The following is a 25,625-nucleotide window of genomic DNA, read 5'->3' as shown; positions in this document are numbered from 1 at the left end:
ACTACAGGCTGTTCTATGCAAGGAGGCTATAGGAGCATATACTAATTATAATTTGATTCTTGCAGGTAGCATCGAACCTGAAACAGTTTGAAAATATTTATGGCTTTGTCAGATTAAGACAATAATATCAAATTGTAGGATGACTTCTCTTTGTCCATGAGGAAAATAGATGCACTTGGGCTGTTACTGACTCTATGAGATGCATCATGTTTTGCCTAAATGAAATACAATCTATGTTATTATAAAATGTGATGTTTCTACGATGAGTAACTTTCATTTTCTCACTGAGAGTCACCGTTTCAGTTGAAGTGGCACAGCACTCCCTGGACTCTCTGTAGTGTGGAAAATAGATTTAAAATCTGTGGAAAAAAGAGCATCGATAATCAAACAGTATTAGAATGAGGAGAGAAAATATTGCTGGTTGTTTTAAAATATCTCATGATGCCAAGTGCAGTTGTTTGACAATGCTATTCTCTGTAGCTGGTTTAGAGTCTATATAAACCCATGTTTCATTTTAATAACTTTGCCTTGTACAGTGTCCCCATGACATTATTTTTATATATATCTGAAAATCCACATTGAGCCACAAAAGTCAGCTCCAGTCGCTGACACAATGTGCAGAGCCTCGGACTTAATTAAATAAAATCTCTGGCGCTGACAAGTTGTGTGCAAAGTCTGCAAAGCAGGTCCCCCTGTGCTTTCTCCTCAGACCTCCACACGCCTGCAGTAACAGTAGCGGAGCCCGGAGTTTGAAAGCCAGGCAGCCTCTGACCGCAGGCTCCATGGCGGTAGCTGCTAATTAGAGCGCTGCTCGGTGATTGGGGACTGGGGTTTCGGAGCTCCACTGCAGGGAAGCGCCTCACATGCTTGCCAAGCAGGCCGGCAGGGAGGCTTTCCAACCCTAATATATTGTACATGCACATACACACACGCATGTAAAGAAAGCACACACCCCTGCACAAACATGCTCGTGCATACTTTATACATGTTCACACTGCATGCATGTGTACAGTCCGATCTGTGTAAGCTTTAGTTTGGTGCCGTGAGCAAGGAGACCAAAACATCCAATGACTTAACAACTTTATCCCCTGCATGAAAATATGATCCATCCAAAGCCGAGTCTTAATATTGGATTTATCCTTAAGAAAACACTTATAACAGCTCAATGCTCTCTGGCCAAGTCAAGAAGCTTTACAACATTTGCATGAAAGACTCAATATTTGTTTTGAGTCCTCCGAGATGTGTCAGCAGCACTCGCCTCTTGACGCAAAGGCGCACGGCACAACACGGAAAAACTCATAAATCCAGCGTCCCTCCTCCATTTTTACTCCGGTTTCTCACCACAGGACTGGCAGCCATGGCCCAGAGACTCCGAGCAGCAAGGAGCCTCATGATTTCTTTATTTTTTTCGTTTCTGCGACACGTTTATCATCCCTCTGTCACGTATATATTTATCAGCGGTTGCAGCATTCTGGCAATTAGTCTTTTACAGGCAGCGCAGGAAATTGAATTACACGCTCAGTTTGCACAGCATTATTTAGCGAGGCATTACTCTGCTCTGTGAAGAACAGTGTTGGACATCTCCGAGTGGCATTAGCTCTTTATTGGCGAATGTGAGTAGTGGGGGGGGAGCTTTTGGTCGTATTATCTGTGGGTTCTGAGGAAGACTGAAGAATGAATATAGATGAGAATGATTTCTTCTATTTTGGTCAACCCATTATTTTAACTAGATTAAAGTAATATTTTTTTTACTTTTCAAGCAAAATTGCCAAACATTTTGATCCTCAATTTTCTGTCAATGTTTAAGGTTCAGTGTGTAGAATTTAGTAGCATCTAGTGGTGAAGTTGAATGTTGCAGCTGAACACCCCTCACCTCACCCTCCCCTTCCAAACATGAAAGAGAACCTGTGGTAGCCTTCAGTTGTCAAAAAACTAAAAACGTGTTTAGTTTGTCCAGTTTGGGCAAAAAACATGGCGGCCTCCGTAGAGAGGACCCGCTCCAGATGTAAATATAAAGTATTTAAATATAAAGAGCCCATTCTAGAGTAAAGAAAAGAACAATACGTACCATTTAGATGATTATACACTAGTGAAAACATCATTAGTATTATTTTATATTCAATTTCTGCCAATAGATCCCTTTCACCTAAATCTTACACACTGGACCTTTAAAGGCACCTTTTCCTTACATCAGTTATAAAGACAGAATTATTGGGTTTTAATGAAGTTCACCACTCGGCCATTATTCTGCAGTTCAAATTTGCAATTTTCAATAAGGTCAGAGTTTCTACATCTTCCGATCATTTGTTTCCATTAATAGTTCTGCTCCACATGTCCTCGTCTCCTCTCGTCTCCTCTCGTCTCCTCTCGTCTCCTCTTGTCTCCTCCCGTCTCCTCTCCTCTCCTCTCGTCTCCTCTGCTCAGCTCAGGGCAGGTGGTCAGTCTCCTCTGGGTGCAACCTAACGCTGAGTTGATCAGGCTCGCTGAATAGCTCGTTTTGCCATTACAAATACCAAGAAGTCAGTGCAAATTGTCAAGAGGGCAGTTGATGGTAATGACCAAGCCATCAATGATTGAGCACATTCATGGCTGAAGTGGCTGGAGTGTGTGTGTGTGTGTGTGTGTGTTAGTGTGTGTGTGGTGGTGTGGGGTCGGGGGTGGGGGTTTAGTCAGCCAGTCACTTTCGGTGGTGCGTGTGGCACAGTGTGCATTGCCGTCATTACCGTCCATTGTCTGGCCCCTTTCAAACAGCTGTAAGAAGGGTGGGAGAGGGAGGAGAGGAAGGAAAAAGGAAGAGATTAAATAATGGCCCTGCTGGTGATATGGATTGGTTGATGGTGAACTGATGGAAATTGGCCCCCACTTGTGTACAGTGTATGTATGCAGCCGACTTGCAGCAAGACGGTCAAGCTGGAAGATTAGGTGTTTTAAAAGAGGGAACAAAGGACGGTGAAACCACTCTATCAGACGCTGTTAGGACGATGTGCAAGATCTCAGCCAGTCGCTGATGGCTGCTTCACACAAATCATCTCATTTGGTTGGGGCTGATTTTAAATATGTGCACTATTTAGAATCAAACACATGCGACTGTTAAGAAAAGAAAAAAAAAATCACGCGACTCAACAGCTCTTGTATTTTTGTTTCTTTCCAGGCATGCCCGCGGCCTCTCTGGTGACCCCCGCCGACGTGATCAAGACCAGGCTACAGGTGGCGGCACGTGCCGGTCAGACCACCTACAGCGGCCTGGTGGACTGCTTCTGGAAGATCCTCCGAGAAGAGGGGCCCCACGCGTTCTGGAAAGGAGCTGGAGGTACAGTCATGAAGTCAAAAAGAAGAGCTGCAGTGAATGGGACTTTTAAAGTTTTAGTTCCAGATTTTCTCACTAGAATCTCTTTAAATATTTTTTCTTTAAACACTTTTCTAACTTATTCGGAAAGAAGGAAAGATGTTATCTGTATATTTATGGGTAATATTCTTCTAAAAAGATGCGAGGATTGAACATCAGTCCAAGATAAAGCCGCGATTTTATTTCACAAAAATATCATTACCTCCGCCAACGAGGTTATGTTTTCATCTGCGTTTGTTTGTTTGTTTGTTTGTTTGTTTGTTAACAGGATTACGGAAAACTGATTCCCACGAAATTTAGTCAAGGTCTATAGAAAAACATTTAACCTTGTACCTGATGTTGTTTTTTGTTTGGTTTTATTTAAGTGATAATAATGTTAAGTTGCATTAGTTTTTAAATCAGTAATGAATAGTAGTGCTTTATCATCCCGTGTGAGAGGGATGAACTATCCATCATCCAACCATCCAACAGTCTATCCTGCTTATCCTGTTAGAGTCGTTAGCACAATCTAATGTTTTATAATACCATTATTATGGTAAGTGCAATAACCAGTTGAATCATAATTCATCTGGTTAACTTATTTAAATGTAAATACTGAAAATGAAGAAAATAATTCAATATTTAAATATATATATATATATATATTTAATTTGGTTGAAGAGCCTCTGATTTAATTTGGCCACTTGTGAAACTGAGCCCTCGATCATGTACTTGTGTAGATTACGATGTGAACTTGGTTCAAGTCATCTCTCACTTGCTCCGGCAGCCCGAGTGTGTCGGTCCTCGCCTCAGTTCGGAGTGACTCTGGTGACCTATGAGCTCCTGCAGCGCTGGCTCTACATCGACTTCGGGGGACAGTGAGTCTCTCTCTCTCTGCTTCACTCACACGACATGTTCATCAGTTCATCTGGTTATTAAACCTCCTTGAGCAGCAGGGTTCTTCTCTGCGGTCGGTGGCGGCCTCCCCTCCTCTCTCTCTCGCCAGGGGAAAAAGAAATGCCACGAGACCAAAAATAATTTCCGAGCACATGAGCTGACAGACCGAAGCCCTCACTCAGAGACTCTGGATGTGACAATTTTCTCAAATTTGGGTTTTTACCGCCCCGTGATCAGGGCCGACAGCTCCCATTTGACTTGTGCATGTGCTCTTGCCACTTCTGGGACTGAAACAAGCTCCTTCTCCTCCTGGAAATAGGTCACTCTCAGGAATAATCCTCCGGTTCTCTCCAGTTTAAGAGGAGCGGTGGGGGAACAAGAGGCGGTGCACTTTTCAAAATAATGACAAAGAAAATGCTCCCATTAACAGACAGCTGGGCTGCACACGCATGTACGGGCTGGACGGCTCATTGCTTTTACATGAAGCTGCCTGTTTCTCCCAGAAGCCTCAGAGTGAAACCAAATCAACTGCAGATCCAGTGAATATTCAGTGCAGCGGTTTGGGGCGACTTCATGTGTCCGTGACATGTTGGCAGCGGATCAGAACATTCAGAGAATTCACTACAGCTCGAAGGGACAAATCTTCCACTTTTGATTTTCTATTAAGACGTTTATTTAATGGGATCAATGTAATTTGAGATTTAATAATAACGACAATAAAACTCCCGTCTGTAGACTCACTTTCGCCTGTTTGGTTCAAATTACCTCTTGGACGTATGTTGTTGGAACAGTTTTTACTCATTGCCTGTTTCACTGTTCCCCTGGCTTCTTCCTCCGCACCCCTCTACCCCACCTCCTCACTCCCCACAGCAGAAAGCCGGCTGGCCTGGAGCCCACCCCGAAGTCTCGGATCAGCCTGCCGGCGCCAGCCCCTGACCACATCGGAGGCTTCAGGTTGGCCGTGGCCACGTTCGCTGGCATTGAAAGCAAGTTTGGACTCCATCTCCCACGCTACACGGTGGCGGCGGCGGCAGCAGCAGAAGCAGCAGCAGCAAATGCCCCTTGAGTTTGCTCACTTTGTCAGTCAATGAGTGGGGGGCTTGGGGTTCATAGTATTTTAAGTTACTAATTTAAAGTTATTTATCGTTTTCTCACAAATATATATTTAAATTGATAGATGTTAAATATCCTGTATATATATATAGTTTAAATATAACTTAACTGCTTTGGACAACAGTATCAATAACTACAAACACTTGCAGCTCTTTCCAGTGTCTTCCTGTTGTTGCTTTCCACACAAAAGCACATTCCTCATACGATCACATAGCTAAAAACACATTTAGTCATACATGTGGCACTTGTGTATATACGAGATATCCAGAGACATATTTTCATATCTATACGGCTCTTCTGGTCCTGAGTTGCACATTTGATCCGATGTATCTTGAAGAATTTTACCAAAAAGTACTTGAATGTAAAGACAGTGTAATGTACACAATGTTTACTGTTGTGAGATGTTTGGTTTCAGGTCTAAACGTGTACAGATGTGTAAATATCAGAGAGAGAGAGAGAGCTGGCACCATCTGCACCTCTGGAGTGTGTCAGGAGTATCTCAAACTGTGCAGAGAAAGTAGAGTTACATATGGTGAGTAATAATAAACGTGCCTTACTGTATGTATGGCAGCAACATGTGAGTAAAGACAAACTTATATTGGTAAACTGAACATGTGCCGGTGTTTTCATTCACATTGTTTGAGCCCTGGACCGTTTATAAAGACGGACGACATGATGGCTCCAAAAAGTGAAGCCAAAGTGCCTTGATCGCCCCCTGTTGGCTGGTTCCAGTATAGGTCATAAACCCAGTTAGTGGATGGGACAAGATGGGCAGAATCCGTCTCCAAATGACATCATCGCCCCAAGATGGCGTTCGCACCAGGGATATTTTGGCTTCGTTTCTGGATAGTGGGAGGAGGTGGAGATACGTTGTTCATCTTTTATGATTAGAAAGAAAGACATGAGTACCTCAGCTTTGCTTTAATGGTGAACATTCACAGCGAGCACTCTGCGTTACAACACACTGCACCTTTTGTCAACCGTCACAGTTCATGAAAGAATTTACGTCTTAATCAGAACAAAGGAGAAAAAAGTGCTCGAACCACACGCGATTCCGTTTCTGACACAAAGCAGCCACAACGTGTGAAAACGCCTCCAGGCTAACTCCGTACTCACGCATCTGGAATATTTCAGGAATGTGTCGCATGCAGGCTCGATACAGAGAGAGAGCGAGAGAGAGAGAAGAACAACAGGACGTGAACGTGACATTTTGTAAACAATACATGACTAGTCTATGGACCCTGCTTTATTTTAGTGCAAAGCGTCGTTACAGTACACACATCTCCGTAAGGCTATAAGACGGCCACTTCGTAAATACTGCAGGCTCACCGGCCTCAAGCCACACGTCACATTGAGTGGTCAAACAAATAAATAAGTGTGGAGATCAACAGTTTACCCATTAGAGACAGTTTGCATTTACAGGAGAGCAAATGCAACAATACAGCGGACGGGAACATGAACACAAAGGTGGAGAAACATGATAAAACGGAGTGAGAAGCACATGCTACAGTGACACCAAGAGAAGCACACCGGGTCTCTGATTGGCTGCGCTTTGGTCTGAGTGCTCTCCTATGAAGCCAGCTCCACAGGACCCTCCTCCTCGCCGTCGGCCCGGTTGGCCCGGATCTCCATCAGGGTGCGGGCGAAGCGGCCCCAGTCGTCTGGGTGGGCCACGGACAGCTGGAAGAAGCAGCACAGGAACACAGGTAAGTGGCATCAAGCACTGGATGCAAACATCACACCTGGATGATTGTTTGGTTATAGAACCACTGTCACTGCTTGTTGTCAGAGAATCACCACTGAAGATGCTAAGAAGACGGTTGTATTCATGATGCCAAGGAGGTTATGTTTGTTTGTTTATCAGCAAGATTAAACAAAAACTAAAAGAAGGATTCCCACAAAACTGGAAGGGTGCAGAACGGATCAGGGAGGAATCCACCAAATTTTGGTTTGGATCTCGCTCAGGGGAAGGATCCAGGATTTTTTCTCTTAAAGATGCAAGATGTTATTCAACATCCTCTTTGTTTCCCAGAGAATAATTTATGGATGTTGATTAAAAAAAAGAAGGTATTTGAGTGTGTTCAATTTGGGGGCAGATCCAAATAAAAGATTATGTTCTTGTAAATGTTGTGCCTTTCTAGTTATTCAGTCTGTTTATCAGCAGGATAACGCAAAGACTTTATATCTATATGAAACTTGGTAGAAAGATGGGACATCGATAGGGACAAAGGGCCGGATCTAGGAATAGTTTTTAAATAATTTTCTTTAACATTTAGTTTCTGACATTTTCAGATTTTCCAGAATATAATTTTTGGTGCAGATCCAAATAAACATCTGGATCTAGTGAATTTAAATTTCACAAGAGGACTGGTGGGTCTTGGTGGAGAAATGCTACTGAGTCACATTCTAGTTATTAATGTCACAGGAGACAATAAATGGATATCAACAATAATGGGAGGGCTGTACCAGACTCCACTCCTCCCACAATGCAATGTGTCCAGTCAAACTCATGCAAATGCACATTCCTGGTTGATGATTTTGTAACTTTAACAACAGAGAAACTAGTTGACGCTATGATCATTTCCCAGACTTGTAAAATCTTACTGCTTAGTGTCATTAACTGCTGTGCAGAGTTTGGCATCGGTGGTGAGGCTCCACAGAGCGACACCACCATCCCTGGAGCCGAGCTGCTAGCATGGCTGAACAGTCTGAGCTGCAGAGACCAAAGCGCTAATGAAGGACTTGTCAGACTGAGCGTCGTTGCTCTAAGTGTCTCTCGTTGGAGCCGAGCGCTATGGGAGTCAGAGGGAGTGGGACAGAAGCCGCGGCCGCCACCCAGGCTGTCTGCAACCGCTCTGCATGGCCAGGCTGTAATTAAACAGGAACCAGGAGGAGGGAGGAGGCAGCCATTTTGGAACCCCCCCCACACTCCCTCCCACTCCCCTCCAACCCCCCACAGAGCTGGGCCGACCGCAGCAGGGGGCTCTGCCAGAACATGGTCTGCACGGTGCCTGAGCGACGTCAGCACCAGCAGCGTTTTAACAGACCAGAGGCTCCAATGTGAAAGAAACGCTGCAGGTCCGGAACATTTTCATGTCATCAGACGACCCTGATCTGATCTGAAGCCCAAGGTCTAATCAAAACACTCCTGCTCCCACCTCATAAATGACCTAAATCTAATGTGTACTGAGTAAATAATACTGAAATAAAAGTATGTATTTTAAATTTTCCTGGATGGAATTGCAGGCATCTCTTTTTTTTTTTCCTCGCACACGCTGTTCCTAGTTTTAGCTCCGTAGCGGGGGTTAGCAGTGAAGAAAATACCCCCATCGCCACCGCCACAAACACACGCCCTCTTTTGGAGCCATAAAACCTTTCAACCCCGCTTCACTTCTGACTCTCCGCTACCATCCACCCAGCGTGGAGGCCACCGGCTCAGCTGAGCCTCTCTCCAAGAAACTAAAATTAGCCGAGCGGCTAGGCCGACGTTCCCCTCACATGGGGATCCTAACCAGAGCCCTCCGACCATGAGAGAGCGTAACGGGCTCCGGCAGGGAGGTTGGCCGCCTTTGTGGTGATGGCAAAGTCATGTGGAGGCCGTTTTACAGAGAGAGGAAAAAAAAATCCCATACGTCCATGGCAATGCTGTCAGTTGGGTAAACATACAGGCCGACAAGACCTAAAATGGTTGGTTGTGGTGCATGTGGAGGTTTTGCAGTTAAAAATGCACTTATTTCTACTCTTTCAGTTCACGTGGTTCAACAAACGCAGTCGACCACATATACATGAAAACACTTAAGTACAGTTCGTGTTATGTAAACTCAGCAAGTGCAGGAATATATAAAAACCTGATTCAGTCACTGTAACGTACATGATTTCTCTATTCGCTGCATGTTTCTCATACAACTTTATTTTGGTAAAATCAGGAGAAGGGGAGGAGATGTAACTGATGTTTAGCGAGAACACGAATTCCAATTTCAGCGACTAAAATCTGTCATTCTACTGAAACTACAATAAATTGTGATCTCTGTACTTCACTCATGCACCCAGGATTTAAAATGTTTAATTGTGAGTTCAGCACTATTTCAAATGTCACACTTATTATTCTGAAATGATTAATCTGTACCTTTAAAGCAAGGAGCGCTCACTCTGCTCTTTTTTTGGATACCATAAAAAGATTCTGCTCAGAGACATAGGTATGTTTCTGCTTTACTGTGAATTTAATAAGTGTTCATGGTTATCATCATCATCATCATCATCATCATCATCATCATCATCATCATCATCATCTGTACCTCTCCAGTATCGTAGATCCACACTCGTCCCTCTGAGTCGCCCACAGCCACCTCCCTCCCTCCTGAGGCCCAGCGGACCCTGTTGAGGGCCGACGCGCCTTCAATGGTCACGCTAGCTGTCGGTACCTGGTTCAACAAACAGAAAATATCTCAATCAAAACATGTCATGGACAAAACTGCACAATATACATGAACGTGTTGAAAACTGGGGAGGTTGTAAGATTAGAAAATCTCATCAATTTTACTCCTGCTTCAGATTGATTCACAGATGATCAACATGGAGCAAGTGATCGTGAGAAATGTACATCGATTTTTTTATATAGTATATGCTTGAATCATCTCAATTTGGTGGGGGCCTTAAATACTGTGGTATTTAGATATCAACATTAAGTTAGGGTTGTGGTTATTACAAGTATTGAGTGGTTATTACAAGTATAAGTTAAGTATATTCTTTCTTCACTTTCATAAGCTGCATCACACTGTGTAACGTCACTTAAGTAAATAAGTATAAACACTGTGTGAATCTTTCTGAAGGCGCATAAACCGTTATGAAATTTCCCAACAACTCAAAGCGATGTCAGCTCCAGTCTGCCCCCTGCAGGCAGCCGCTGTCCCGGCTGTAGTTTTCTCTTCTTGTTTACAGCTGCTCGTCCAGTATGTTTGGTATTTTAGATTTTATTTATGATCTCTGCAGTTTGCCAAGAGTGAATGAGTGAATTTGTGGGTTAGTTTCAAAACAGTTGCATCTAAAAACAACCACCTCCCCCAAGCAAAATGCACTGGGGAAAAAAAACCCATCTACACTTACATGTCTCAGTCCCAGTGACTTTTTATTTAATGACCTAAATGTTGTTTAAACTATTCTCCTTTAAGTTTGTTGGGAAATGATTCTATTACAGTGTAACTGACAGAACAAATTTACGACCTAAAAAAGGGCAGAAGTCAAACAAACATGGCCGTCAAATTCACAACTTCTCCTTCAACGCGCGACTATATTTACTGTATGGAACATAATAACTGGCTTCGTGTTTGCTGTTGTGGCCGAGCCCGGAGCTCTTTTCAGTAAACAGCGGCGCTCGTGTTGCACCTTGAAAAACCTAAAGCCATCTGCAGCGTTTCCATAAACTGTTCCTGACATGTGGCAGGCGAGTCTGACACATGTCACCAGTGGAGACAGAGGCCCTGGCATCAGCTCGCCTCACACGCCGAGCTCCTGCGTATTTAAAGCAGCGCTAACCACAGACTGGCTGCCATTAGTCTGCTAGCTTCCACTGCTCCGCTCCAATGGATCCCTACTGTATGTGTATTGCCTGTGCGTGCGTGTGTGTGTGTGTGTGTTATCGTGAGTGTGTGTTGGTGGAAATGAGAACCAGGCGCGCTGCACTGCTCCGTTAATGTCATTATGACTGTGTGTTTTTAATATGATGTCAACAATGGAAGTCTGTTGCTATTAGACTGCCTGTGTGTGACTGGATGTGTGTTTATGTTTATGTGTGTGCGTGTGTGTTTGGTACATCCGTTTGTGTGTGTGTGTGTGTGTGTGTGTGTGTGTCTGAGCAAATGTTTCTCATAAAGCGCATTGTTAGCCGAGTTAGGCCGTGGATAATGAACTCTTCCTCTGTCAGTGAAAAGGCCGCTGTTGAGGGAAGCATGGGAAAATTGCCATCTGTGGCACAGAGGGACGACACAGCGCTGGTGATGGGATCAGCGACTGAGCGCGATGGGGTTAAAACAAGAAGAAAAGAGATTAGACGAGACAATGGAAGTGATTTCACCCTCAAAATCTCCGCTGATCAATTTGTGTACAGTGCGAAGGGGGCTGCGGGAGCATGAGGCGAGCGAGAGCAAAAGAGCATCTGTGAGAGAGGGAGGAGAACATGTGTAGAGATGCAGACATGTATTAGGGCTGAAGGCACCTTGGGTGTTGTCTCCATGGAAACCAAGAGCGGAGGGGGATGGAGGATGCTTTTATCCCTACTTTCACCTGAGTGATCAAAGGTCTGGTACCTCCTCCTCCTCCACGAGAGTTGGAGTAAAGTGTCATTCACAGACTCACGGCTGAATCTTCACTGTAATGCAACTTTTCCTCTTAAAGGAACAGTTCGACATTTTGAGATGTTCATTATATCTGCTCTCCTGCTGAGAGTCGAGAGACGACTGAGTCCACATTCATGTTCGTGTGGTTACATGTGAAGCTGCTTAGCTTAGCTTAGCATAAAGACTGAAAATAAGGGGGAAAACTAGCAAGATCTGTCTTATTTTCTTTAATCAACACAATCATGTTCCTGTTTGTTAAAATAAAAAATAAAATACAAGACAGAAACTTTTCCTTTCACTGCATTTAGATCAGAGAAATATGTTTCAAGACTCAATTCGAGTTTTTGATCTACTCATCTGTCCTTGGCCAATAAAGTGTTTTCCCTAAATATGAAGCTCATGCTTCAAATCAATACACTACAGAAGGAGACATGATTTCTAGAAGTTAAATCAAAGACTTAATCCTGTCTAATAGTGGACAGAGTGAATCTGTGTTTACTTGAATAAATCAGTCCTCACAAAAAAGGTTTTATTTATTTTGAATAAAATCAGACACCTTTATTTTGCCCCTCACCTTCACCCTGTCCTTTTTGCTTGTTGGTTTGTATGTTTCACGCAGTTTATGCAAACACTACAGGGCGGATCTACAAAACCTAGTGGAGGAATGCAGTATGGGTCAGGATTTTTTTACATGGTATATGTATCTGATCTCAGATAGAGTGTTGATATGTTTTATTTATGTTTTTATTTACTATTTAACATCCTCCACACAAACTGAAGAATACGATGATCTGTTATTTACTGGCCATAAAGGCTCTCATCTTAAAATAAATGTTGCCCCACAGCTCTGAGGTTCTCAACCTCTGTCCTGAACTTTCTCCTTTGATTATTTCCATCTCTAGCCTGGGACTGCGGACTGAGGGCTGGGGCTCGTGGTCTCCTGCACATCTGTGCGCTTCACTGATGGGACGCAGTGAGGGAGGGACGACGGGACGGGGGAGGTAGGGTCCTGAGGTTGCCTGAACGTTGGACAGAGGTTGCAGGAATGTTCGCAGGATTGGCTGGGAGCCGGGATGAGGAGCTGTCACAGAGCGTGATTTAAAGCGAGGTCTGTGGGAAACGCCCACAGGGGAATCTTGAATATCGTGTGTGTGTGTGTGTGTGTGTGTGAGGAAGGGATGTGGAAGGGTTGGCGGCGGGGGGTGGGGCTAATGGGAGGGTGTTTGGTTGTGCGGTTCGGGGCTGAGGCTGAGGCCCAGTAACAGGCCCTGAGGACACCAAACACACACACACACACACACACACACATCAACTCACAAAAACAAAACACTCATAATGACCAATAGCCAACCACAGGTACACTCACACACACACCTACACCTACCTCAGTGTCATTGTTGAGGTTCCACAGGTCCAAGCGACCCATGCCATCCACGGCGGCGAAGATGGCGGGGTGCACAGGTGACCACATGACATCATACACGTAGTCTGCGTTGTCCTCAAACGAGTACAGAGGCTTGTTTTGCTGAAACAGAGAAAAAAGAAGTTATAATCTGTGTAAGATAACAAGCAGTGGAGAGAAAAATAGAGAGAATTGAGGATTACAGTAGGTGGCACACTAGAAAGAAAAGAAAGACAGAGCGAGAGAGAGAAGGAGAGAGAAGGAAGGAATGGAGCGAGGGAGTGAGCGAGCTTCAGACAGAGTGGCGCTGCCTCAGCCTTGGGGCCTGTCTGGGTGCAGAGCCTAATTAAAAAGCCTCGCACATTCACACAGCGCCATAAAACCGCTGGGAGAGATGAAAGGGAGGGCCCCTCCACAAGGTGTACTGTAACCTCAACACAACAGCTGTCTGAGAGAGAGAGGGAGGGAGGGAGAGAGAGAGAGAGAGAGAGAGAGAGAGAGAGGATGAGAAGAGATGGGAAACGGGAGGAAAAGGAGGGGTGGACAATGGACACGGAGGAAGGGGCTCTGCGAAAAGGATGTGTGTGTGTGTGTGTGTGTGTGCGTGTGCGTGTGCGTGTGTGCGTGTATGGCCCGACCAACACTGCATTTTTTTAGGTCTAAACCAATATCAATTTTTAAAAGAATTAGAAAATACACTTGTCAGTGATCTCTGGACTAACTCTAACTTTTTATTACTCATTGGCAAAAAGAAACACTAATAGTGATGTGTGATAATATGATGTCGGCCGATTATATTAATCTAGACAATTTATCAGTCTGAAGTTATGGAGACCAAAAACAGGAGGATGATAAAAAATAAATATATATATATATATATAAACTCAAAGGAAATTTAAATATTTCATTAATATTAATTATTTGGTCAATTTATCTCATGATCCGAGGTTATTAGGAACAAATTAGAGTAAGTGTTTTAAAATGATGTTCACATTATTATTTATAATGGGAAAACAGCCCAATATGCATATGTGTGTGTGTGTGTCGTGTGTGTGTCTGTGTGCGTGTGCATCCCCATCCCTCAGACCCAGTTAGGATTCCACAGGCTCACTAACTGCATTCCTGACAGGTAGAGAGGGAGGGGTGGAGGACAGGAGACAGGTTGGCTGGAAAAGCAAATGAAGGAATGTTGTCTCTCTCTTTCTTTTTTTTCCTCCTTCACCTTTGCTCTCTCGCTCCGCGGTTGTTCCGAAGGTCTGAGAGACCTGCAGATAGGTAGTGCTGCACGCACACGCACGCACGCACACACACACACACACACACACACACACACACACACACACAAACAGAGCCATGCCAATTTCAAGCCTCGATTGAACCTGTTTTCCAGCTGACGAGGTGACACCAGAGGTCATTTTTCTCCACCCTAATGTCTCTACATTCGATCAGCTGAGTGATCTCTGTTTATGTCAACCCCCCCCCACACACACACACACACACTTCACTCTCCCCTTGTTTTAGTCCCATTTCAGTTTGACTTCGCCCCTCTGACTCCACAGTGTTTCACGTCAACTTGTTATCCGTTAAACAGCCGTTTATTTTGATAGTCTACCTTCCTTCTGTGTGTCATTTCGAGCTAAAGATGTGAAATGCGTCAGTGCTCGGTTTTAAGTCAAAATAATAGATAACGTAGGAGTTTACATAAGGTGAATAACGTCCTCTTCCTTTCCACCGACTGCTCAAAATGTAAACTACTGTTTTACTGTCATCTGTCCATAATCTACCGTTCTTAAATGACGTGATTTAGGTAAATAATCTGCAGCAACAAGTCTTAAAGTTAATCTCAAAATGAAGGAGTTTAATCCTTGTGGCGCCGCGTGTGAAGTAACTGCTTGTAATTATCTTCCCTGAGCTGTGAAGCCGGCGATTTTCTGGCTCGTTTGAACTGGAAAACCATCGCTGATGCACAGGAAACTGGTCGTCACCATCAAAGTAGGATGGCGATTTGTTGACATGACGTTTGATTGGTCCGCCACGTCTCTAGGTCGGTGAAGTGTTCATTCTCAGGATATTGATGCAAAAAATGTTTCAATTACAAACTATAAATAAATAAATTACAATCCAGCACTAGGGTGAGGCACATTTACTTCAATACTGTACTTGGGTACATTCTTCATGTATCTGTACTTAATTAGATTTATTTTCAGGTACTTTACACGTATATCAGCAAATATATGAACTTTCTACTCCACTACATTTTTACAAATGTAATCAATAACAAGAAGGAAATTGATCCACTGATCCAATCAGAGCGGGCAGGAAACATTAGGCATATATAACAGTCTGTGCTATTTTTATATTAAATCAAACAGTAAGCACAGTTAATAATGTTGTGAATTAGGAAATAGGCAATACTTGGTAAATACTTTTACTTTTAATACCGTAAGTAAATTTAAAAGCAAATACTTTTACTCAAGTAGAAATGTTTATTTGTACTTTTACTTAATTAAAAGGTTTGGAATCCAGTGCAACAATCTTTAACACATACGTTTTTGCTCTCTCTAAATTCCAAACGTTACAGAGGTTGTGAGTGTGACAGAAAATCTCTCATCACTCGTTTTTCCAGAAGGTTCCAAACCATCTCTCGCCTGCAGGAGCAGCAGGAGTGGAACCGTCTCAGCTGCATGTGCGTCACAGGCACCGCGTTAGCTTCGTAGCAGATTTAATAACCACACACTGTGAGGACTGAGACGTTGTCCTAGAATTAGAAATTGTGATAAAACGTTTCTGAAGCTGTGACTTACAAACACACCTCTTTTCCCAAAGGATCTACACACGCTCGTCTGAAACGATTATCCACGCTCATAAACAATCACCTGAACCGACAGTGACGCAGCCATTCAATTAACTCGAGTGTGGAATGATTATGCTCCGTCCAATCACTTCGCAGACGCTGGTTTGAGGGTCAAGAGAGCAAGACGGTTCAAGTTCTGCACAATTATGAGCCCCCACTCCCGGCTGTCACGACGTCTTCACACTCTGGCTGACTCCAAATGTTTTTACTAACCACAGTATTTGCACCGCTGAGTGTAAAAACATCAGCAGACTTCTGTGCGACGGCCTTTTTGAACTGCGGGGGCAAACGCTTGTGTGTGAATCCACAGCGAGCGTGTGTGTGTGTGTGTGTGTTACAGCAGTTGGGGATCGCTGTGATTGGTGGGTTGAAGGCAAACCTCGAGGGAATCTTAGGTAAGCAACGGCAGCTTGCTCAAGGTGTACGTGAGGCGTGTGCGGTGTGTCTGTGTTTACACATACACACGCACATACTGTACATACACGCAGGTATTCCGCCTGGCCACATACAAACATGGGTTATGTGGGATAAGAGACAGACGCATTCCTGCGGTGCCCCTCAAAGGAAAGGGAATTCCCAGATCCTGAATAATAACACGCTCCTCTAATGAAAATCCACAGAAATGTTTTAATATGTGTCACGGGACCCTTCGCACATGACTTATGGAGCAACTGCATGCAAAGCAAAGGCAGAAAATTCATCTTTGCTGCCTGTCACAGCCAAGTATGAAAACTGTACAGTGTCCAGTGGCAGCTTCTTTCTCACCACTGGCCCACTTGGCCACTAGATCAGAGCATTACTGGCACCTTGTTTATTTCCACGAGTCCGGCAGCCAGAAAATGAAAATTACTCTTTATTTTCCCATAATTTCATCATTTAATAATCATAACAAGCCTGAATTTCAACACTGAGGGTTAAAAAGAAATTAGTTAGTTACATTTTTACATCATCAAACTATTTATATTGTTGTTGTTGTTGATTTCTGTCCTTCTTGAATAGTGTGGCTGTCCACAAATTTGGCAGAGATGGGAACAATAAATCAAACGCACCCTTCCAGGCACTCGACAAGTAAGTAAATGACAATTTAAACAACAATTCTACTGATTTCTTTCCATCCTTCCTCCTTCTTTCATCAATCTCTAGTTCTCTGCTTTATTAACAAAATCATGTTTTTAACTCTGTTCATAACTTGAATGGAACAACACAGTGTCTCACATGATCCTAATCCTAATTTTTCTCTTCTCTATCACTCACTGACTGGAACAGTGACTGTTTGCCACTATAATGCAGCCACATTGAAATTCATTGCATCTGTTTAAAAGAACAAATGTCCTGAGTGGACGAGGTCAAACCAAACCAGCGAGAGGAGGAAGACCCCCTGTCAGAGTCAAACCCACTGAGTGTACCTGCAGGAAGCTGCCAGCACCGACCCAACTATGCACGTAGTGTGTGAACACACACACACACACACACAAATACCAATTAGTAAATAAATGTAATGTTATAACAGAACAAATTATTTTTTTAATAAAATCTCGCTCATGTCAGATTTATTCTTTCGAAGTGGCAATGACAGTTATTCCTACTTTTACTGTGAAGACAAAATTAACTATGTTGGTCATTTTTATCCTGAGGTCGACTTCACAGGCAAACCTTCCTCCAGTGTCACAAAGACATCCAGTCTACGTATTGACAGTAAACCTGTTTTCCTACCATCTATAAAACTACAGCATTTATTAGTGTGTCTTTCTGATGGAAGAGCCTGAGACCAAACTGCCTGACAGGTTAAACTCAGGTCAAATGAACCAGTGATCCACAGCGATGTGGTCTGCAGCAAAGAGTTCAGCTTGTCACTGACTCCGTGTCAGAACTGTTTAGTCTGATGCTCTGATTCAGGGGATTTACAAGATTTCAACACAACAGACACACAATGTGTTGTTACCTCTTTATTTGGTTGTCTGTTATTTAGCATGATTACGCAAAAACTACTGGACGAACCTAGAAAGGTGATGTAAGTGTCAGGGAAGACCCCCATTCAGTTTCGGTGTGGATCTGGATCAGAGGGTGACCCCAGGAATTTAGTTTCACTTTCTTTTAAATTCAGGAATAAGACTTTTTAAGGATAATTCAAGGATCTTGATGAAAAAAATCCGGCATGTTTAGGGGACTGATAATTATGAGCCTGTGCAATTTGGTGCAGATCCAAATAAAAATCTGGATCTAAAGAAATGAAATGTGCTTTCATAAGGGGACTGTTGGTCCTTTGTGGAGTTATGTACTCTACTGTGTGCCTTCTAGTTTGCTATTGGATCACTTCATTGCACGCACACACACACACACACACACACACACACACACACACACACACACACACACACAATATCCATATACCCAGTAATAGAACTCACCAACAAAATTTCCACACACAGTCACACACGTAGTTAGAGACTGATTTTTAAAAAGTTGCTCACCTGCTGTACTCAGCTTCATCCCCCTAAGTCCACAATCAACCCCCCACACATCCTCTCTTTCACAAACACACACACACACACACACACACACACACACACACACACACACACACACACACACACACACACACACACACACACACACACACACACACACATATATAATACCTTGGTGCTCCAGAGTTTGACAGTCCAGTCGAATGACGATGTGATGAAGAGGTGGGAGAAGTCAACCGTGCCCACTGCGCTGTGACAGCTGACGCCCGTCACGGGCCCCTGGTGGCCCTCGAACATCTCACAGATACCTGCCTTACTATAGAGGGACGACACGAGTGTAAAACTCACGACTTAATCATTATCTTTATCACAATGAAAGGGTTTGTGTGCCACTGGAAAAACACATCTACAGCACATACATTTAGTTTGATTGAGTTAAAATGATTGACTCTTTGAATTAAATATATTTTCCTTGAAACAAGGAAAACATTCTGTCAAGTGAAACCATTTAATCTGAGTCCAAATGTTTCAGTGCAAAGCAAAATCCACACAGTTATATAATTGCTTTAGAAAAACCTCAACATGCCTCGGCTCCCTTAATGTTTATTTTTATGTAATACTGTAACTCTAGATCATGAAAATTAACAAAATGAAATAAAGACTTAAAGCACCAGTAAACACTCACTATACAAATATATGTGTGACTCTGTTTGAGTGCACGTGTTCCTGTGTGTGTGTGTGCGTGTGCGTGCATGTGTGTGCGCGCGTGCACGTGTGCACCAACCTGCCGTGTCTGGATGCAGTGTAAACTGTGCCCTCCTCACTCCCCACCACATAGTTGTTAACGTCTCCCGTGGGGAAGGCCATGCCTGTCACCGCCACCGGTTTGGATTTATTGTACACCAGTTCCATGGTCTCCTACACACACACACACACACACACACACACACACACACACACACAATACATCAACAATTAGAGCAAATAGTGTACATGTGGAATTGCAGGTATGATTTATCAGTTTTTGAGTCTTTCAGACATTTATGATAATTACAGGGATAGTTCACCCAAAAATGAAAATTCACACATTATCTACTCACCACTATGCGGATGGAGGGGCGGGTGAAGTGTTTGAGTCCACACAACACTTTTTCTGAGTTTCACCGGTAAACAGCGTTGCAGCCAAATCCAATACAATTGAAGTAATTGGCAACAACGTCTTCAAACGTTAAAAAAAAAAGATAAATTGTTGATGATCCACACGTGAACACGACTTCAGAGGAGGATATCAGAGGACATTTAGGCTAAAAACATGGTGTAAATGACACAGTTTCGAGTCAAGTTTGAATGTCGGGGCTTGCGGACACTTGGATGACACCACAGGAGCAGTATGGAGGCCTTTTATGTTTTATTCCTGTTACGTTTGAAGAATCGGTCACCATTGACTTCAATTGAATTGGATTTGGCTGCAACGCTGTCTACCCCTGAAACTCCTAAAGTGTTGTGCGGACTCAAACACTTCACCCAGCCCTCCATCTGCATAGGGGTGAGTAGATACTGTGTGAGTGGACTGTGTGTTGTGTTGTGTTGTGTTGTGTTGTGTTGTGTGTACCTGTGGCTGCGACAACATGTCCAGACTCCAGGAGCACATCCTGCCGTCCGTGGACACTGTGATCAGGTTGTTGGCATTCTGGGTGCCGACCACGTTTATGCAGTACACCGGGTGCTACACAAACACACGCGAACACACACAAACAGATACACACATTGATGATATGAATGGGAACTTGTGGCATTGCTCCTGTAATTTAAACGTCATCTGACTCACATATGATTACAACAATTCCTCCTGAAACGCTTCCATACTCTGATCACAATCATAATTATCAGTTTGATTAGAGGCATAAACATTTCTCCGCACATTCGGTGTCTTGCGAAATAAATATTTTGATGATTCCAGGCTGTCAGGAAAAGAAAATTAATTAATAATTTCATCTGCTAATATTAATAAAATTATTTTACCTTTAAGCACATGACGTCATTAGTAAACAGACACCTCACATGCCACTGTGCAGTCGTCCTTTCAAATGACTGCACGTCTGGGACACGCACCGTTGTCCACATCCACAGGAGTGTGTGAAACCATTATGTCATTACTGGGTAGTAATTGATTTGTGTACTGGGCTGAACAAAGAATCCATTCAGCAATCAGGACCATGTTAGCTGTCTGGACTCACTGAGAGAGGAGAGGACGAGCCCGGCAGCCTCATTACTGTCCACAGACACTGTGTGTCATCCGGAGTGTGTGTGTGTGTGTGTGTGTGTGTGTGTGTGTGTGTGTGTGTGTGTGTGTGTGTGTGTGTGTGTGTGTGATCTGTAATTACAAACAGCTAGAGATTTTAGGATATTGATAGTTTGTTGGTCAGTAATTTGTCAAGGGTCTGGACTGAGCTGTTCATCTGAAGTATGACTGCTCCCATGATCCTTGTGTGTGTGTGTGTGTGTGTGGGGGGGTTGAGTCCATTGTAATAATATTGAGTCTCAAAGCTTCAGAGTTCATTCATGATAATATTTTATCCTGAAAACTTGTTGCTTACTCTAATTCTGATTTATTGAATACATTAAAAGTTTTGCATTCATTATTCAGGATTCATTTCTGTAAAGCCTTCATATATTTAAATCCCCTAAAAAACATTTTCTTTATCAGCTTCTTTTAAAGAGCAAAGCTGGGGTCAAATATAAACACTATATGTAATTGTTTTTTTGGCAAAGTTGTGGTTATTTCAAAAGAGACACCTTTACATGAGCTTACACACACACACCCACACGCAATTCTGATAAAGATTAACAATCTTTTTTGAATATAAATCTTTTAATACCTACCACCTACCCACCATACCGTGGGACATCTTTTCCCAGAGTCATGAATATCTAATCACATTGTTAAAATCAATCCGTAACCAAGGTGTCAGGAGCTTTAACTCTCCTTAGTCGTGTTGCTACAAAATCACTTTTAATGCAAATAATTAGAGCACACCAGGGAGTTATTTTTCATAAAGGTCAGAGCTTAGCATTTCAAATCAGCTGCAGCTTGAGCTGCAACTTACAATTAATTTTAATTGTTGTAAATTAATTAATTAGCCAATAAAATGCCAGAAAATATTTTCCACTACCGGAAATACAATTTCCACATGTTCATGTTTTTAAACTGCTCGTTTTGTCTGAGAAACACTGATAAAAACAGGGACAAGCAGATCATCTTCCAGTTGGGAGCTAAAAGAGGAAAAAGTTTGACATTTCTGCTTCACAAACAAACTCTCAATAGATATTCAAACTTGTTGATTGATTGATTTTCTGAAGATTAACTTCTATTTGTTTCAGAAGAAAAAGCAACATGCAGGCTGTAGACATAGACTTAATAATAAATAACTTTTACACACAGGTCTATTAATGTGTAGTATTAGTCAACAATACCAATATTCTATATCTAAATATAATATCTGTGTTATATCATAATGCTTTACGTTGTTACTTCCACCAAGGAGGTTGTGTTTTGCCCCCCGTACTTTTTTTAGTTTGTTTGTTTGGATTACGCAAAAACTAATGAACTGTTTTCCACGAAACTGCGGATTCGTTCGAAGGGTCATTTTTTTTTTCACTTTCTTTTGCATTGCAAGTTTATTCTTGACATTTTCACCAATATTCACCAATTGTCGAGCCAGTTATTCATGGGTCTTGATGAAAAGTCATACAGGGATCCAGCCTTACTGTATGTGCAGCAGCAGACAGGGGAGTCCTCTGCACAGGCGTCCGGCGGTGACTGCGGTTGTCCCACAGCACAATCTGCCCCGAGTACGTCCCCCCCACCACCAGGTTGGGATGAAACCTGGCGAAGCCCACAGACACCACTGGAGACTGAGGAAGAGAGAGGAAGAGAGAGGGGGAGAGGATGAGCGATCCACTGAATCTTACTGTGGTGTGAGGTTATTTTATTGGAAAGTTTAAGGAAAAAAAACCTTTTATCAGGAACTGACAGAAGGAGGAAGATGGTGAGTAGAGGAATAGTTTGCTCAGATAAGACGTCAAGATAAAACAGGAGACGGTGAGAAAAGAGCAAAGAACTACAGTATATGAAGCGAGGACGGTAATGCTAGACGGAGCGTGAGCGAGAACGGGTGATCAAGGCGTCGTGATGGGTGGCAGACATGGGGGGAGATAGACGGAGAGAAGGAGATGATGAGGTTGGCTACGGAGAGGGTCCGCCGAGGAGAGGGGAGAGGGCTGATGCTGGGGCGGAGACCAGACAAAGAGGGGAATTGTAGTCTTCTTTACCGCAGCCGTTTCACATTACAGCATCAAAACCCCAGCAGCCACTGGAGCGCTCACTGTAGCCTCCATCATGACAAGCGCACCCTTGAACTCCCTCCCTCCCCAGTGACCGTGTTTATTGAGTTTTGGTTCCTCTTCGCTGCTTGTCCCATATGGGCTCCTGTGTGCATCGGCTCGCCTCTCCTGACCCAGAGCCACCGGAGCATCAGTGCTGAGGAGTTATGAGAAAAAGTTTCAGCTACGTGCGGCGACAGGAGGGCGAGTGGAGTTGTGCATTGACAAATTTACCCCTCCCTCCATCCATCCATCTGGTAAAGCAGCATATTGAGTTAATTTACAGGCTCGACGGGGCCAAGAGAGCAGTCAACAAGAAGCTCCGAGACACAAATCACAATTAAAGACAGTAAAACTAGAACAACATGCAGGGAGGATTTCGCAAAAAGGATGGTTGCCTGATGCGCTCGTAGATTTCGTTGACAGGTTTAATGTTCCTGAAAACGATATGTCACACATTGTGTTGTTATGACAACAGCTCTGAGACTGCGTCTGGAGACAATCTTGTCATTTATTATCTGAATCCTCCCAATAAATCAGTGCATTAACAAGGCGATGACGACGTGAGATTTATTTCAAATGTTATAAAGCTTAATGACGCTAACAGTTGTAATAGGCTGTTAAATAGACAGTCACGCTACAGTGAACACGAATTTCAGAATTCAATTAGAACTGGTAACACATTTATATTTGATTAATCTCTATGAACAGATTCTACATGTGAACATACAGAATCTGAAGGTGAGGGACAAGATTTGGGCCCAGGAACCTTCTAGTTGGACCGATCAACCGGTGTGGGGAGCAAAAGAGCTGGAACACAATGATCGAAATGCATCGGGGAGCAGCTTATATGCAGATAACTGTTAATAGAGATTAGCCCAAATGTGTTGTGGACCTAAAACAACTAGAAAAAGTATTGAGACGTATTCGTCTGATGTGATAACTAGAAACTAGTCAGACTGTTGACAGTGTACAGCGAACAGAAGATGGAGTCTCCTGTCTACACTGGCAGCCCCAAATATTGTCCGTTGCCCCCAGAGGCTCATTCTTCTTGAGATGATGCCTGATGGGCTCCGAGATTGATCTTTCATAAACTTAATGACCACTTTAATAACCATTTTCAATTATGACTCAGGAGTAAAAAAATCAATAATGGTGACCAAATGTAGATCAACATCTCAGATTTTAGCATTAACCTTGCTCTAACTTCATATTTCGACTTAATCCTCATCAACATTCTCCGTCTCAGTTCAGTTAGGATCACTACTTTATTTTGAGAATGTGAAATGTCACAGTAACAGCGGATGGAATACTTGATTTCAGCTTTTATTTCTTTCATCATATTCACAGTGGGTCAGAAGTTTCCATACAATTTGTTGCCAGCTGTGACAGTGAGGATGGTGTTGTTTTCACCTAGTTGGTGTGTGTGTGAGTGTGTGAGTGTGTGTGTGTGTGTGTGTGTGTGTGTATGAGACCCCGTTTGTGTGTCATCAAGGTAAATGTGATGGTTAGCATGAACTGCCACTGAGGTGTTTTTGCCAGGTGTTTGTACGTCTGTCTGTGGACAGATGTTGTCAAAGTGAATGAAGGCCAAGTTTTGAAGATGAGTGTAGCCTGACTCATGAGTAATAAAGTAGTAACAACTACTGAGTACTCCTAGCGTGCACCAGTCCTTCCTGCAGCAAAGCTCGTCCACAACACAAATTTCTCCCATGGATGAAACAGAGTTGTGGAGGTTCACAATTCAATGTATTTTCTGAGGTCCGGGCAGATTTCTATTGATTTACCTACGTTGTCAAGCAAAGAGGCCGAGGAAAGACAGTGGAAAGGTTCACCTCTAATAGACTGAAATGATACAAATGATTTACTTGTGAGAGGAACAGAGTTGTTTCTTATTTCAGAAGTTGTTCACTTAAAGGTCAAACCAACTCTTGTGTTGAATTTAACGTCATTAACAACGTCCCTTGATAACGTTTTCAGTCCAGCGTCTCATAATGTCAAAGTTGTTCAGATATATATTACAAACTTCTAAAAGTAAATCAAGAAATCAAGAGACAAACGAACTGTGGAAAGGAGGCATCATCATTTCAAAATAACTGTAACACTCAACATTTGTCATGGCTCTCAGTGGTTAGATATGAAGCTCTGATGGAGACTGAGAGAATCTAAAAATCTACCACAGTAAAACATTTGTCTTATTTTTCATTTCTTTTTTCACTTCTCTCCCTCCCTCCCTCTCTCTCTCTCACTCCATCCCCACCACCACACCATGTGGGAAGCAGCCAACTCCAAACCCCAGTTAATTTTGAAAGGAGACTGGAAAACAAACCAGAGGGAAAGAAAACACTGCACTCTCTCTCTCTCTCTCTTTCTTTTTTCCTTTTTTGTGTTTCTCCTGAGGAGTCACGGCTTCCAGACGAACGGAGTCGCTTCAAATGTCAAGACTCAAAATAAACTGAACTCTGGGGGTAAAAATAAAGTCGCTCGTCAGCCACAGGGGAGGCACTCTCCGAAATGTTTATTTACACTGTCAGATAAAAAGGGATCAAGCCTTTTGGGCTTATTAGCATGTGTTAGTGCACAAGATCTGATGGTCTCACCAGGAATTTCTACAATTGTTGGATCTATAGTCGCCTTTTCCGGGGTATTCTATATGGAATATGTATATTAAAGTCACTTTTAAGTGTATTAAAATAATCTATGAACCTCACACAACTGTAACTGTGTAAAAGGACATAAATATAAACTATCCTGACCTATTGATTTTGGGACTAGTCCAAGAAGTACTGAAAGACAATAAAACTTCACACACTCAAATCCATGTGGTCGACTCTGCAGTGAACCTGATGAC

The 25,625-nt window shown here is 43.0% G+C and overlaps 2 protein-coding genes across 13 annotated transcripts in view; one reads left to right on the top strand and one right to left on the bottom strand.

The window, feature by feature from the left end:
* LOC118124330 (calcium-binding mitochondrial carrier protein Aralar2) overlaps positions 1-5,918 on the top strand; it is a 48,336-nt gene extending 42,418 nt beyond the window's left edge. The window contains exons 16-18 of one of the 2 annotated variants that reach the window (XR_007034932.1): positions 3,152-3,310; positions 4,066-4,203; positions 5,096-5,235. Coding sequence is in view for 1 of the 2 variants with exons in the window: in XM_047344061.1 (XP_047200017.1) it covers positions 3,152-3,310; positions 4,113-4,203; positions 5,096-5,288 (443 nt within the window). In the remaining variant the exon portion in view is untranslated. Of the gene's footprint in view, positions 1-3,151; positions 3,311-4,065; positions 4,204-5,095 lie in introns of both variants that reach the window. The other variant, XM_047344061.1, reaches the window with a different exon arrangement.
* A 323-nt stretch (positions 5,919-6,241) lies between these two features.
* LOC118125305 (cytoplasmic dynein 1 intermediate chain 1) overlaps positions 6,242-25,625 on the bottom strand; it is a 56,405-nt gene continuing 37,021 nt past the window's right edge. For all 11 annotated transcript variants that reach the window (XM_035183767.2, XM_035183768.2, XM_035183774.2 and 8 more), the window contains 7 exons: positions 22,160-22,306; positions 20,004-20,117; positions 19,176-19,309; positions 18,563-18,707; positions 13,052-13,192; positions 9,631-9,756; positions 6,242-7,015 (listed from right to left, as the gene is read on the bottom strand). In XM_035183767.2, coding sequence (XP_035039658.2) covers positions 6,905-7,015; positions 9,631-9,756; positions 13,052-13,192; positions 18,563-18,707; positions 19,176-19,309; positions 20,004-20,117; positions 22,160-22,306 — 918 coding nt within the window. In that variant the 3' untranslated portion in view covers positions 6,242-6,904. The remainder of the gene's footprint in view (positions 7,016-9,630; positions 9,757-13,051; positions 13,193-18,562; positions 18,708-19,175; positions 19,310-20,003; positions 20,118-22,159; positions 22,307-25,625) is intronic.

The sequence above is a fragment of the Hippoglossus stenolepis genome, chromosome 17 (assembly GCF_022539355.2).
Source record: "Hippoglossus stenolepis isolate QCI-W04-F060 chromosome 17, HSTE1.2, whole genome shotgun sequence".
In the NCBI taxonomy this organism is placed as follows: domain Eukaryota; kingdom Metazoa; phylum Chordata; class Actinopteri; order Pleuronectiformes; family Pleuronectidae; genus Hippoglossus; species Hippoglossus stenolepis.
The sequence above is the reverse complement of the archived record's forward strand: the minus strand, read 5'-3'. Positions and strand labels throughout refer to the sequence as shown.